Genomic DNA, 14,249 nt, shown 5'->3' on the forward strand with positions numbered 1-14,249 from the left:
TTTATCAGGGAATGTAGTGATAGGACAAGAGGTAGTGGTTTTAAACTGAAAAACAGTAGATTTAGGTCAGATATTAGGAAAAAATCTTCCCTGTGAGGGTGGTGAGGCACTGGAACAGGTTGCCCAGAGATGTGCAGATGCCCCATCCCTGGCAGTGTTCAAGGCCAGGTTGGATGGGGCTTGGAGCAACCTGGTCTGCTGGAAGGTGTCCCTGCCCATGGCAGGGGGAGTTGGAACTTGATGATCTTTAAGGTCCCTTCCAACCCAAACCATTTTGTGATTCTGTGATGCTAAGTCTGTGGGCACAGGGAAGCGCATTACCTCCAGTCCCCAAAGTGGGACAGCTCGGGGGCTGGGGGACGCTGCAGCCCCGTGCAATAGCGGTTGGTGGCTGTTGAGCAGCGTGTTGATGAGCCCAGGACCACAAGCTCCCCGGGCACTGCTCTACATCGGGCTCCACTGCAGAGAGCTCGCTTTTTGCCTCATTTAATGAATATTTAAGTAAGCTGTGCAAAGTGGGAACACCATTGGCAAGCAAAAAGGGTACGCTGGGATCAGCCGCTCCCATTCACATTTATAGGAACTGTTCCTGGAAATGGGTTCAAGTCCCCCCAGGCAGTAAAGGGAATTGAGCCTCTCGCATCTCGGGTTAGTGGTATAATTATCTGCAACTGAATAAAAAGGCAATGGGTTCACCCTTCCTCTTTGGTTTTCTAACCCGGGCTTTTATCTCATTTGCTTTCATTACAGAGCTTGAAGATGAAATGTGACACAGAGAAAGAGAAACCACTGGAACAAGATGCATGGTTTGTTTTTTGTTTTTTTTTTTCTTTTTGGGCAAGAAAGAATTACTTTGGGTTGATTTAAACCATTTTTTTCCCCAATTGCTTGCTCTTGGTCAGAGAACTAAAGAATGAATAAGTGCACTATTAATTGCAGTTTGGGATTTTATATCAAGCTCTCCTTGCTTTTTTCTACAAAATAAGCAATGCACTCACACACACACACACACACACACAGCTTTTAATACATTAACAAATAAATGTCATACAAAATTATTAGGTTCTATTAAAGGCACAAGTTAAAAAATCCTCAATATCTTCTTAATGTCACTGTTTTTAAAGGAGAAACCATATATCCATGTATCTATATATCCATATATCACAGTTCAAATGGTATTTAAAGATATTACATTTCTTTTGGGAAACAAATAAAGAGTTGTAGATGACCTCAAGTTGTTTTTGAAATTAATTTAAGTTAAAGCACAGAGGGAAAAAGAATCCTGAAGAAAGAAATTTCTGCTTCTCCTTGGGCACCCTTCTCTCTTGCAAAGTAGTATTTGGCAAATGTCATTAAAGAGAGTTAATATGGCCTTATCTGTCTCAGCAAGACCTGGCAAACTTCACTAGCAGAAAGCTGAAAGCACTGCTTCTAATTCGTCTTTGTATTACAGTCACGTTGCTGGTCTTGGCTAGTCGCTAGACTATTAAAATAAAGTAGCAGATAGGAAAGAGGAGGAAAAAAATGAGGAGGAGAGAGCGGAGGACAGGGTCAGATCCAGCAGCCACCTGACAGGCAGAAAGGGAGGAGAGCGGCGGCACGGCCCCGCAACTGCCTGCGAAAGTAAAATCACCTTCACCCTCCGGGAAATCTTTCCCTGAGTAAAAAGGGGACTAAAACAAATGGCAGACCCCAAAATTGGCACCCGACAACATTTTTACTATTCGCTTGTCCAAACCTGGAAATGGTTCGATGATGATGGTTAAATAAGTGTTACAAATGAGCAGCTCTCAGGTGTATTTCACCCAGATTAACAGTCTCCATTTGCTAGCACTGATGTGAAGGTGAAACAGCAGTAATATTGGGAGAGCAACTGCAGGGAAAAAGGTTTCTACAGACAGAGCCTCAGATAGCTGGGAAGGAACGAGGTACCCTGCACACAGAGCAAGTCTGCCCACACACATATTAGTCATTTCAAAGTCTGCAATCTCCCGTTCTCGCTACCTCTCCCGTAATCAATGCGGGAATGAGAGATGTTCATCAAGGTCTAAAATAGACCTCTCCCCCTAACTCCTTCACTCTGGGGGCTGACAGCAACGGTGTGCAAAAATATTGGCAGGAAAACCCTCTTCCCTTGATTAGTAGTAGCCGTATCTTGGCTTATTCTTACCGGTACTCCAAAACACATAAATGCCCCAAACTTCCCATTCTCCTAATTAACTTTGTCAGAGGAAAATGAAATTATACTTCATAGGTCAGGCTATTGTCACTATTCCTATAAAAGAACTGTTCCCATACAGCCAATAGCTGGCATAACACAGGATGGACAACACGCACCAGCGTACTTTAAACTGTGCAGATTCTGACTTTCTTGCCTATTTCACTGTTACTTCCCAAAATACATGGCTGTAATATCTTCAAAACCGCTATACAAGAATGGCTGGGAATTGCTTACTTTTAAACACAGTGCTCATTTTGAGAGGGTCTATGATCTGAGAACTTAAAAATCGTCGGACACAGATGTCATGACACCTGTGTAAAGCAAGCATTTAATGCATTCTGCAGAGGGGTAAATTTTGGAACAGACGTGCCTGCACCAGACAGTAAATCACTGGCAGAAATTCTTGATCCTTCTGTACCAGCGGTTAACCAGAAAGGCAAGGTACTGATGCTGTAGTGCATTTCCACAGGTTCAAACATTTCCTACTAATTCCTTCCATACGTGCCCTGCTCAACATCCTAAACTAAACTGTTTAGGTGACAGAGGAGCTCAGTCAGGAAACTCAGCAAGATATCTTGAAAGAGACTTTTCTTCTGTTATCATACAGTGCTAGCATTGAACTCTGTGTTGTCATGGAAATCCTCTCTTTCCCCAGGATGTTTAAAGTAAACAGCCATCCCTCTGCCTTTCCTCAGTTTTCATGAATGACAGCTTAACTACCACAGCCACCACTTATCCACAGGTGAGTTTGGCTGTTTAGGGGGTACTATTCCTATTTTTTCACTTAAGCCTGGAATAGAGGTCAAGGCATTCCTCTCTAATCGCTGACCTTCCTTCCCCTCAATTTCTTTTCTATGCCAGCTGCTAGAAAAAAAAAATGCAGTGCTATCCATTCATTGATATCCATAGATAGAAAGATGTCAGTTTGAAATCTCCCACCTTTTAAAACCACATGAAAGTTTGCATTTAAAACTCTTCCAGGTGGTACCTTCTACTTCTGGTGATGGGGAGGGGAGGAAAGGAGAATCTTCCCTGCATAAATGAGTAATATCTGCTTCTTCCTTCATCAAGACTGGCATTAACAACATTGCTGTATTTGCAGCAAACACGAAAAGCACTGAAATCATTTAGAAAAACACCATGTTATTAAGTGGAGGCAACCATCCTTGACACAAATATGATCTTCTCTTCAGGGTCTCCACTAAGACAGACAGCAATGCAGATGACGCTGCAAGTCATCTCTTCTTTGGGCACACCTCCATCAGCATTGCCCAAGATGAATTATCTTGAAATTCTGCCTGGAATGGATGAGTTACTTGATTTTAAGGGGAAATCATATTTCTTCTGTACCCTTAATGTTTTATAAAGGAGATCTGCTCAGGAGGATTTTTGGCTGATGCAAATCTACCTCACATTCTCCTTATTTTAGACTGAGAGGAAATAACCTACATGGAAACTAGTGTCACCATACTTGCCGTTTTCCCTCTTTTGCAGTAGCAAAGAAGAATCTGGACAAGTAAATTAGTCAGCACTGCATGCTCAGAGAAAATCCTTCCCACCTTCCTGTGCTATCTGCTAATTACCACCACGTTCAAAACCAAGGGAGTCCCTAAGGTACTGCAAAACGCTTCCAGCAAGCATCCCTGGGGAGGATGCTTCTGCAGGGAGAAAGGGCATGCAACCACGTGCGTAGCAAACCAAAACCGTAGAGCTCAGCGGGGAAAGGTACAGAGCTGGTAAAAGTACTTCTGTGCTCGTACCAGAGCTACGTTTCTCATATCACAGGTCTCTTCCTTCTGTTTCTGGGTCACGTTAAGGAACAAGAGAGAGACAGTGAAACTTTGCCCAGAGATTGAGTCTCAGCAGCACCGGCCGTAGGAAAATGCTGGTACCTCGTGTCGCTGACCTTCATCAGTCCTGGCACAAGCCATGCTGCCCAAATACATCCTCCCCAATCCCCTGTCTTCAGCTGGAAGCTTTGAAGGAAACTCACTCAACTGTGAGCATACAGCACCCAGAAAATTAGCTTTAAGGCTTTTAATTGCTTGGCACTGCCAAGTGACCTTCCCAAAAGCCAGAGCTTCATCCCAGGCACAAAGCACCACATGGCCATCAGGTTCACAGTTTTATTTCCCTGCTCTCAGAGGACTAAATCACAGCATTCGTGTTCCAGGCTGGTGGAGAGCTTTGCTACCGTAAGTTCCACAAAAATGTGCAACTATTTAATTGCTTCATTATTCAGGTTCTTTGCTGTCACCTGAATTTCTGCTGTCAGAGTCCTCTCTGCTAAATGTCACTGACTGCCCCGCTCAGCGTGCTCGTGCCTGCGCAGTCCATTTCCCAAAACGGTCCATGCAAACTTGGGGAGAGAAGGGCGGCCGCCAACTTAATGCGCCCACAGCTTTCTTTGTCAAATCCTCTGTTCTTCAACCTCCGTGAATACAAACTTGGAACACTTCAAATATAAAATTGTTCTTTTTACCGTGTCTTACTGTCAACCCAAGTCACAAAACCACATCGCTCAATGACTAAAACGCCATTTCAGCCTGCAGCAATCTCCTTGACTCATTTTGGCCCACGGAGTTACTCCTTCAGGTTGAAATACAGGGCAGTGGACTTAATAAAGCCACAGAAAATTCAACTGTTTAAATATTTGCTGTGCATTAAAAAAAAAATAATAAAAATTAGCTGACAGGAGAGTGATGCAAGTTGTCTAATGACACAGACGAGGTCTGTTCTTGCCAGCTCCCCAGTGCCCTCCTGACCCATCGATCCCTACTCTTGAGCAGACGCTGATAGCAGTGCCTGCAGGCTGCTTGATGCGAGAACCCCGAATCGTCGGGCACGAGTGAGGAAGGGTCTCAGGTCGGATCTAAGAGCTGCACTGTGCAGCTCCTCGGTACTCAAGGGTCCCACTGAGATCGACGGACCACGCACAACAACTTTCTGATGAGACTGAAACCTCTGGAAACCCTGGACCTGCTAGCTGGCGATGGTTTTTGTTTCTTCCTCTCTCCTCCTACGCACATGAATCAATGATTTTCTGTAGTGCTCTGGCTAGGTCACAGACTTGGACAGTAAGGTAAAAGGAAGGGTAATGAACCACTTTCCCCTGCTGCTGAGTCCCATACCTATCCTATCTATGACTAATTTTCGCCTGTGCTAGGATCAGGATAACAATGCCTCCTCCGTCCGCAGGGAATGTCAGGAAAGTACTTCCAGAGAAATGGATGGAAAGCGAGACAGAAATGCACTTTATTACATGTTAAATAGAATATGGCATTGGTAATCATGTAACTAGACAAAGAAATGGAAATAATAAATGTCTCAATCGGTGAAATAAATTAAGTCTGGAGCAGTATCAAACCCAGAGCTGCTTATCATCACCACGTCAATTTTGTTTTCATTCAAGGTTTAATGCAGCATAAAGAAGGTAACAAAACCAAAAATTGTATGGAATGGAATGGCGTCCTCAATTGTTTATGAATTATAACACTAACCCCCCCCCAAAAAAGAGAAGAAAAAACAAATGTGTTGGAAAATGACTGTTGAGTACATTATACATCAAAACCAATTTTACTTCTGGGTTCTCAGAATGGAGTGTTTCAATTTTCACACTCTAAAACAAACCATAGGAGAGCTTTAGATGCTCCAGATGGGACGCCTTTTGTTAAAGCTTTTGAAATCATGGATGAATTTTGGTTGGTGTGTTATTGCAATCAGTAATGCTAAAACAGTCTGTCAAGCTCTCTAGTAGAGAGAAGACAGAAGAGAGAACTAAGGGGAAAGAACACACACAAACACCCGTTTAAAACCCTTAATATGTCATGTCATTTTTTTTTTGGAGGACTTGAATTGAGAAATAAAGAAAAGGCAGACACTCAGGAGTGACTCGGCCAGCAAATCGCAGCTCATCATTCCACACGCTCACGAATTTATGGATGAAAGCTTGTGGTAAACAAGTAAATCGTATTTCCCATGTAATATAAACTGCAGGCTGGACTCAGGATCCAAAGTATTACGGAAAACAAATGAAATAGATTCCCCTCAATTCCTAAACACAGCAGTCCAAGTTATACTCTTAATGAAAAGGTGATGGCATAATTCACTCTGATCAACATGGTTTTACAGGAAACAGGTCTGGTCAAGCAAACTTGCTGCTGTTTTCCAACAGAACCATGAGTTTGACGGGCAGAAGGCAGCTACGGTCCCAGGACAGACCTCCGTACGGCACCCAGATGCACGCAGCTAGCAACCCTGACTTTTTGAAAAGCACTTACACAAAATCAATGTACCCGATGCTAAATCGATTAAAAAGCAGCTGACAGTGAGTTCACACATATGAATGAAACCCCTTTAATCATAAATGGGGTTCATCATCCGACAGTAGCTTTTTTAATGGAGCCTACAAGGATCTGGTTTCTGACACAAAACTGCTCCGTATCTTCATCAATGATCTGAAAGAAAACACCAGTCGATTTTTGGTAATGGTTGGAGAACGGCAAAAATTGGAGGGAGGGGGATAAACACGACTGTGGATGTGTCAATTATTTAAGTCGCCCTGAGTCGCCTGATAAGGAGGGTTCTTCTGAATTACATTAAACCCACGCAGCCAGCTGAAAAATCTCAGGTGTACCGGCAAAGTCTAAGGAAAAAAGGATGAGGATCTACGACAGAGGTGTCAGGGAAGCATTGTGCCCTATCCCGACGACCGCCAATCCATCAGGGGAAAATACTGACAGATTGGAGCAGGACTGGATTCAAGAAAATGCTACAAAATTTATCTGAGATTGAGGAAATGAAACAATACCACAAGCCTTTCTTATTTACCCAAGAGAGCTCAGAGGTGACTCATTAGCAACATTCAGGTTGTTACAGAGGAAAGAGGTTTCCAGTCATAAAGCGGGTTTTAACCTAGTGGGAAAAGACATAGAAGCATCTAACGGCAAGTCTAAATTCAGACTCGAAAGCAGAATTCAACATTAAAAAGCTGTATTTAACATATCAAGACCTCTTCCTAGGTAAAAGAGTTTCTCGTTTGCTTTGCTGTTTTCAACAAAAACGAGGGGCTGCACCAATGCAGGGGCTGTGTAGTTGCTAGACGTGAAAACAACTGACTTCAAAATTAAAAAAAAAAACCAAAAACCTGCCATTTTATAGGAATACAAACTTCTTCAAGGCTTCACTGAAGAGGCAGGGCTGACTGAACCATCACGCCGAAAGATCGATTTCCTAGGAAAAAGCAAGCACCGTATAATAAGGCCTTGGAGGGCTACAGCAGAGATAAACAAGGCATGGGGGGAGGACTCGCCGGCTGCTCCCGCGGCCCCCAGCCCTCCACCGCTGCTGGGAAATCTCATCAGGCGCAACGCAAGTCTTTCAGGTGGATTAAGGGCTTATTATTTTGTTTTTTGAGTAGTAGCACTTCTGTTGTAACTGTGACTGTCTAAGGATGTGGGACAGGCAGGATTCGTAGAGAGGTGCAATACTTTTTACTAGTGCCTCCGGGGAGAAAACCACACCTGCCCCTGCAATTCCAGCAATTCCCCCTGCCCCACCGTGTGCTGAGGCCAGCACCTCGGCTGCAACACCAGCTGCTTTAATAAGTAACTGCACTTAATTCATTAACTCTCCAAGATTAGCAGAAGACACGCACCGCAGCCAAGACCAACAGAGCCAAATAAATTCGGAGTTTTCAGGCCAAGTCACAGAGTTATGACAAGCCAAAACAAATTTTTTTAAAAGAGGAAAACATTCACTAAGTACTTTTCATTCTTCAGACCTCTGCAAAACCCTTTGTAGGTTTGCTTCAAACAAGGCTGCTCCTAGAGCAAGCGCCAACGCAAAACTTCGCGAAGACTTTTTATTTTGCTGACATCATTTTTAAGTCCGTAAAGTGGATTCACAGCAAAAGGGCAGCTTCAAACTCACCTATGAAAAAAACAGCAAGATATATCTGAAACAGACCATGGCAAAGAGCCACGAGACCCAGTGAAAAACTGTCGGGGTGGACGTGGGCGGAAAGGAGATTTTTCCAGGAAAACAGCTCGGGGAGAGCGAGGCCATTTCTGCTGCCTCTGGTACCAATCGTCCCGGTGTGAGGTTGTGGTGACCGGCACCGGGGCACTGCCCGCATCCGAAAATGCCGCGCCGGCGAGCACTTGCGAGCCAACGACCTCTTTACATCCATTAACATCACGGTCACCGCCAGAGCGTTCTACGTACGCAAACCAGCGAGGAGATAGCCCGCAGGCGGGTCGCAGGAGGACTTGCAAAGAGACCCCATCCATCTGAAGTGACGGGAGGGAGGTGGCCGGCAGGCGCCTTCCCCTCGGGGTCCCCCGTCCCCTCCGATGGGAACGGGGCAGCGGGATCGCAGCGAGCCCTCCGCTGTCCCCCATGCGTCCCTGGGAGCTCGTTCACCAGCGATGGGGCCGGCACACGGTCAAAACCGAGGAGTGTTTTAGGGGGGACCCCGCATCTCAGAGTGCCGGGTCCGGGCACACGCTTCAGGGACACCAGTTATGCCCACAGCATCCCTGATGCCGAAACGAAAAACCCCGCGCCTTTGACAGGAATCATCATAATAAGCAAATCCCAAGAACTCAGTATTGTAATCGTTCATTAAGAAACATCCCCAAAGTCTGTGCTTTGCAAGCAATACCATTTACATATTATTTACCTAGAAAAATGTTATTACTGCTACATACCCAATATACACTAACATAAACTTTGTATGAAATTAGTGTGAATGCCTTCCTATACCTGAGCTTAGGCATTAAGACGCCGATACTTTCTTCAAATAAAAAGGCAGAGGTATGGAGGCTGACAGCATGCTCATCTTTTAAATACTCAGAAAGTCCCCAGGGAACCATAAAACTCAAGAACTACTGTGAATTATTTCACAAAAATGTAAGAAAAAGCAGAATTTCTTACAAAAGGTGACACATAGTAAAGTGTAATTCACACAGTATAAGAACATAAAAGCATGAATAATAACCCAGTATTAAGTATATATAGAAGTTATTATTAGGGGAAATTGCAGATTTTCTTTTTATTATGAATTTGGAAAATTCTAAAAAGAATTTGAAAAATGACAGGACTTTATTCAGAGAAGTTTCTCCCAAGCAGAGCTTCTTTTAAAAATCCTTGAGAACAAGTGTTTATCTACACCTTCTATTGCTCCAAAAAATTTTGGAAGAAAGGTGATCTCTGGCAATGTTCGGCGAGGTGGGCTAAGATGGTGCCAGCCTTCTGTGGGTGGCTGCAACCTCCGCGCCTCGGCCACCCCAGTTCTCAGTGCAACGTCTTAGTGCCAAACCCACCTCCCGAGGTAGTTTTATCTAACGTGCTGGAATGCAGGTGCATAAAGCCAGTGTAAACCAGTGCCACTGCTGAAGAGGATGCTCTGGCCCTCCTCGCCACCTGCAGCTGCTCTTTCCTCTCCCGTCTGCTCCTGCCAGCACGAATATTTGGACGCTGTGCAGTGAGCTAGATCAGGGAACTAACCCAGCTGAAATGAACCCAACATGAAATATAATTCACTTCCCTTTGGTTTCGCTCCCTCGTGCAGCTGGGCGAACCCCAGCGGTGGCAGGAGGGGGAAAGGAAAGGGAGAAAAAGCAGTGAGGGCAACACACGGGGGACTGATCCGGACCCCCTGCCTCGCCGCAGTCTGGCAGGACGAGCATAAAAATGTTTAAGCCTCTGCAGCAGAACAAGTTTCAGGTCCTATGCCTCTAAATCCTTAGGCAGAAAAAAATCAGGTGGGAAGTTTCTATTTGATGTCGCTGCCCCAAAGCCGGTGAAAGCAAACTTCTGAGAGGTGGCGGGAGAGGAGGAGGAGGAAGGCTGGTGGTGAGGGGGAGCGGACCAGCCATCCCTGCGGGTCCCACCATCGCCCACTGGCACAGCGGGCATGGCACGGCATGGCACAGAGCCCACGGCATGTGTCAGCACTCAGAGGGACCCCCCCCCCAAGTTCAGCTGTGCGTCTTCATCCCAAAACCTCAGCCCCCACCTGCTCCACCTCGCCTGGGTGATGCCGCGCTCGTTGCAAGACAACCCATCCTGCAACGAGGACCGTCAAACCCCAAATGTCACCGCTGGATGGAAGTACCCCCGCGCACCGCACGTCAAGCTTTTTTCTTCTTTCTCCTTCGCTTTTCAGTCACTTCGTACCACGCACCTTTTCCAGCCATCTCCCCGGTGCGGCAGCACGATGTTGTGGTTTGTCAGCTTTGAGGTGTCAAAGTATATTGATGCTTTGGTGAACAAGAGACTCCTGCAAGCTGACAGGCATGACTTCCCTGCAGAAATTACAACTCTGCACCCTCTGCCACCTACGTCTGACGTACGACTCTGAAGACAAACTTTACAGCAAGCATTGAAAACTGAATCCTTCCATTTATGCTACTTCTTAAAACAACTGGAGACCACCCGCTTGCTTTTAGGAATACATACATTAAAAATCCCATCTATCCCTTTCTTTCTTAGATTGCTCAAAATTATTATTCCTTGCTTCTTAGAACCTCTGCATAAAAACTCTCCAATGTTTGTAGCCCATAATGTTTGTATTATCCATAAAGAAAGTGATAAAGCACCGATACGTTTGGGATAGCATTAGAGAGGTGGATTTTCATAACTGATTTCCATAGAGCAGAGAATACAGCTCCTGCACTTTGTGTTTGCCGCTGAGATACACAAGCTGCTGTCAGGTGTGTAGACTGATGAGGATTACAGTATTGGAGTGGAGGCTCATTATAAACATACTAATTAGTACCACGAAGGTGGCAAATGCAGCACTTTAGACAATGTGAGTACTAGGTTGCAAAAGTCAGAGAGCTGCTACTTTAGAGTCTACAACTAATAACATTGCTTATGATGGCCAAATCAGTGAAGAAGAAAAAAGATTAAATTTTTTCACTGGATCACTGAACACTTGCCAGAAAGATCGCACTAAAATCCAGGCAGTTAAGTTTCTAATTCACAGCTGCGAAGTTTGACCCTAGTTCATAAACCAATACAATATAAAATAGCAGCATTATATCAAATAGGCTATTTCATATTCAAAAAGCCCTTTCATTAACAGAAGTGTTTTCCCAAAACTCACTAACTCCTTTTCCCCTTTTCCACAGTGACTTAGAGTCACTCTAATGAGAGAAAGTTGTGATTCAAACCCAGAAAAGTCTGCATGTTAAGAACTGGTGACAAATCATGAAGTATTTACATTAATCCAGAAACATTTTCTAATGTCTCTAGCATGCAAAGAAGCCTTTTGTGTATTTGTTTCTCCTACAGGAGACAGCAGAAAGGAAGAAACGAAAGAGCTGGACTCTGGAAGGTAAAATTTTGTATGAGGTACTAAACAGTCTCTCAGTTTGGAAACCCTAAAATTGCACAAAAATCAGTTCTTGTGAATATTTTTAAGCTGCTGTGTTTACATGAAATAATTGAAAAATGCTTCACATCAACATCAAAACACAAAATAAGATTATGTCTTCAGTTTGATATCGCATCTTCTTTAACCTACTTTCAGTCCAGTCTACAATACCGATAAAGAATGGTAAAATTGTATGCAGAGGCCCCCATGCAAATAGGGAGCCAAAACCTAACCTGAATCCAAGGTGCAATTGAGAGAATTGAGAATATCTTCTGCTTTCAGCTACAATTAGCTGTTCCACCTTTATGATGACGACTGTGGAGAATTTGGCCTATATTTTCTGAGAGGAATTTGTGCTGTTAATAAAATGTATGTATTTTTAGATTTCATTCAATCTCTTTGAACAGCCTAATAGTTTTGAGATAAAAATACTATAGAGGAAGCCCCCTGCCCATATCAATGAAAAGCCCTCCGGGAACGACAGAGCATTAACCTGCCCGATAACTGCATTAACCTTTCCCCGAAGGACATTTTTCTCTGGAACTGTGAAAACCTGCCAATGTGTCAGAATATTAGGATGCGTCTTCCACTGTATCACCCCATGCCCTTTTGTTGTAAAAGAGTAGTAATTACAGTAAACCAACAGTTTAAGGCAGAGACAACAGTACTGATGATTTAATCAGGGAATTTCCTCATAAGGCTCTCCCAGTAAAAAGGACTTATAAACTTTGTAATCCAGAGTTTTTTCAAAGTCAGGAATAACAAATATTAATTATCTTCCATGGACTACCTTCATGGCTGCCTCTGTAAACTGACATTCAGGAACCTTGAGGATTAATTACAAGTAATGAAGCTCACTTCTGCATTGCACAGTTAAACACAACTCCCTGCAAATGAGTTTGACCTTTCCTGCACCGCGTGCTCTGGAATTTCTTACCCAGAAGGGGATTATCTGCGGCCAGCATCTTCACATGAGAACCAGTATCATGTATGAGCCGTGCCAAGAATCTGGCTCAATATTCAGGCTTTAAAAACGCAATAGATATTTGACAGGAAATCCGTGTTTTTAGCGGGCAACAGCATGTGAGCCACTGACAATTAAACAGGTTTCCTGCGGAAAACACTTGACGACACTTGTGCAGTCTTGTGAATACATATGAGAGGTGTATCTGCACAAACACACGGCTCAGTACGGAGGGGCCTGGGCTGTGAAGCTTGAAGCTACCCCAAAATCGGAGCATTACGAGGTCAAGATTACTGCAAGAATGAGCTAAAGAGCTGATATATTATAGACAAACTGTTCAGTCCCAGAAGCACACTGAGAAACATTCCCGTGCTCTCAAGTGATGCCATTAAACAGGTGATCGGATGAAATTCTACCATGCATTCCAAGTTGAGATTTTTTGGAAAAGCAGCAAGATAATAAGATTACATAGCAATGTTTTGCAAAATGAACATGTATCTAATGTAATGGTTAGATGTAAAAGGACTTGTGTTAATCAATCATGTCAAAACACACCTTCTGCACTTTTGCTTGAATCTCAGACGCAGGAGCCAGGAGCTCAGGAGTTATGGGGATACAGAAAACAAAAGAAAGGGTTCATCAAAAGATCTCATTGGCTTCAAACATGTTATTTGGTGTCATTGCTTGAAAAAAAATAATTAGCAGTGGTATAAAAGAAAACCAGAAAAAACTAATTCCCCTGAGTTTCTCCGCAGACATGTGGACTCAGTGAGTCATGTCTTAAAAGTCACATTTGACATCAGAATTTAACGACGCTGATGGGCTTGATCCTCATGAGCAGGGACCTGTGTCCTTGCCCTGGATAAAGGGGAATTCCTCCTCCTTTAATGTGCTCACTTCTAAGGCTGGGAACTGCCTGGTTGCTGACGAGTATTTGCAGGTCAGTTTGCATTTTCATAGACTTTAGCTGCTGCCTTCAGTCATCGCTCCCAGTAGAGAAGAAACAGTTTTGAAATGCCAGAAAATTGACAATCTCCACTCTTGCACAGGAAAGCCACTAAATCTAACATCACTTCTCATCACCTACCCTTTATAGGTCAGATGTGTCCAACTGCAAGTTAAGATTAAAAATGGCTTGCTACTAATCTTAGCACAAACATTAGTGCCGCTCTAATACACCGCGCGGTGCGGTAGGGTGGGAGATGAAATAATCAGCTATCTGGCTGGCCTCTAACCTTGGTTTTGAAGTACCTGGGGGTGGGTGCAACACTAAAAACGTGTTTAATGATGTCTGCCCGTCTGGGTCAAGTTTGGTAATAATTATAACAAAAAATACGATAGTCTTCAAGATCTGTCAGAAGATGCTGACAACAACTTTGACTTATGTTATTCTCAGTCAGATAAACACCATTTAGACAGTACCTCTCAAAACCACAGTGTCTCCTGCTTTGTCTTGCAGCTGCTCACATGATTTAGGATTCGATGCTCACGGTGGCTTTAACAATTTTTAATGAATAATTACACCAGCCAATTTTCCATATGACTTTAACTTCATCGATATGATTATCTTTGGAGATACTCATGTAGAGATCCCACCGGAGCATTTCAAGCAGGGCCAAGGATAACATGTTTGGATCTATAAATTCAACATGCGACTGTTTCCGGTGATTTCCCTAAGGATC

General features: G+C 43.8%; 1 protein-coding gene across 1 annotated transcript in view; it reads right to left on the minus strand.

The window, feature by feature from the left end:
* SH3RF3 (SH3 domain containing ring finger 3) overlaps positions 1–8,622 on the minus strand; it is a 180,390-nt gene extending 171,768 nt beyond the window's left edge. Inside the window, exon 1 of the mRNA XM_010575802.1 lies at positions 8,189–8,622. Within this exon, the coding sequence (XP_010574104.1) occupies positions 8,189–8,622 (434 nt within the window). The remainder of the gene's footprint in view (positions 1–8,188) is intronic.
* Positions 8,623–14,249: the final 5,627 nt, after the last annotated feature.

This window comes from Haliaeetus leucocephalus, unplaced genomic scaffold (assembly GCF_000737465.1).
Source record: "Haliaeetus leucocephalus isolate CR32 unplaced genomic scaffold, Haliaeetus_leucocephalus-4.0 Scaffold495, whole genome shotgun sequence".
In the NCBI taxonomy this organism is placed as follows: Eukaryota; Metazoa; Chordata; class Aves; order Accipitriformes; family Accipitridae; genus Haliaeetus; species Haliaeetus leucocephalus.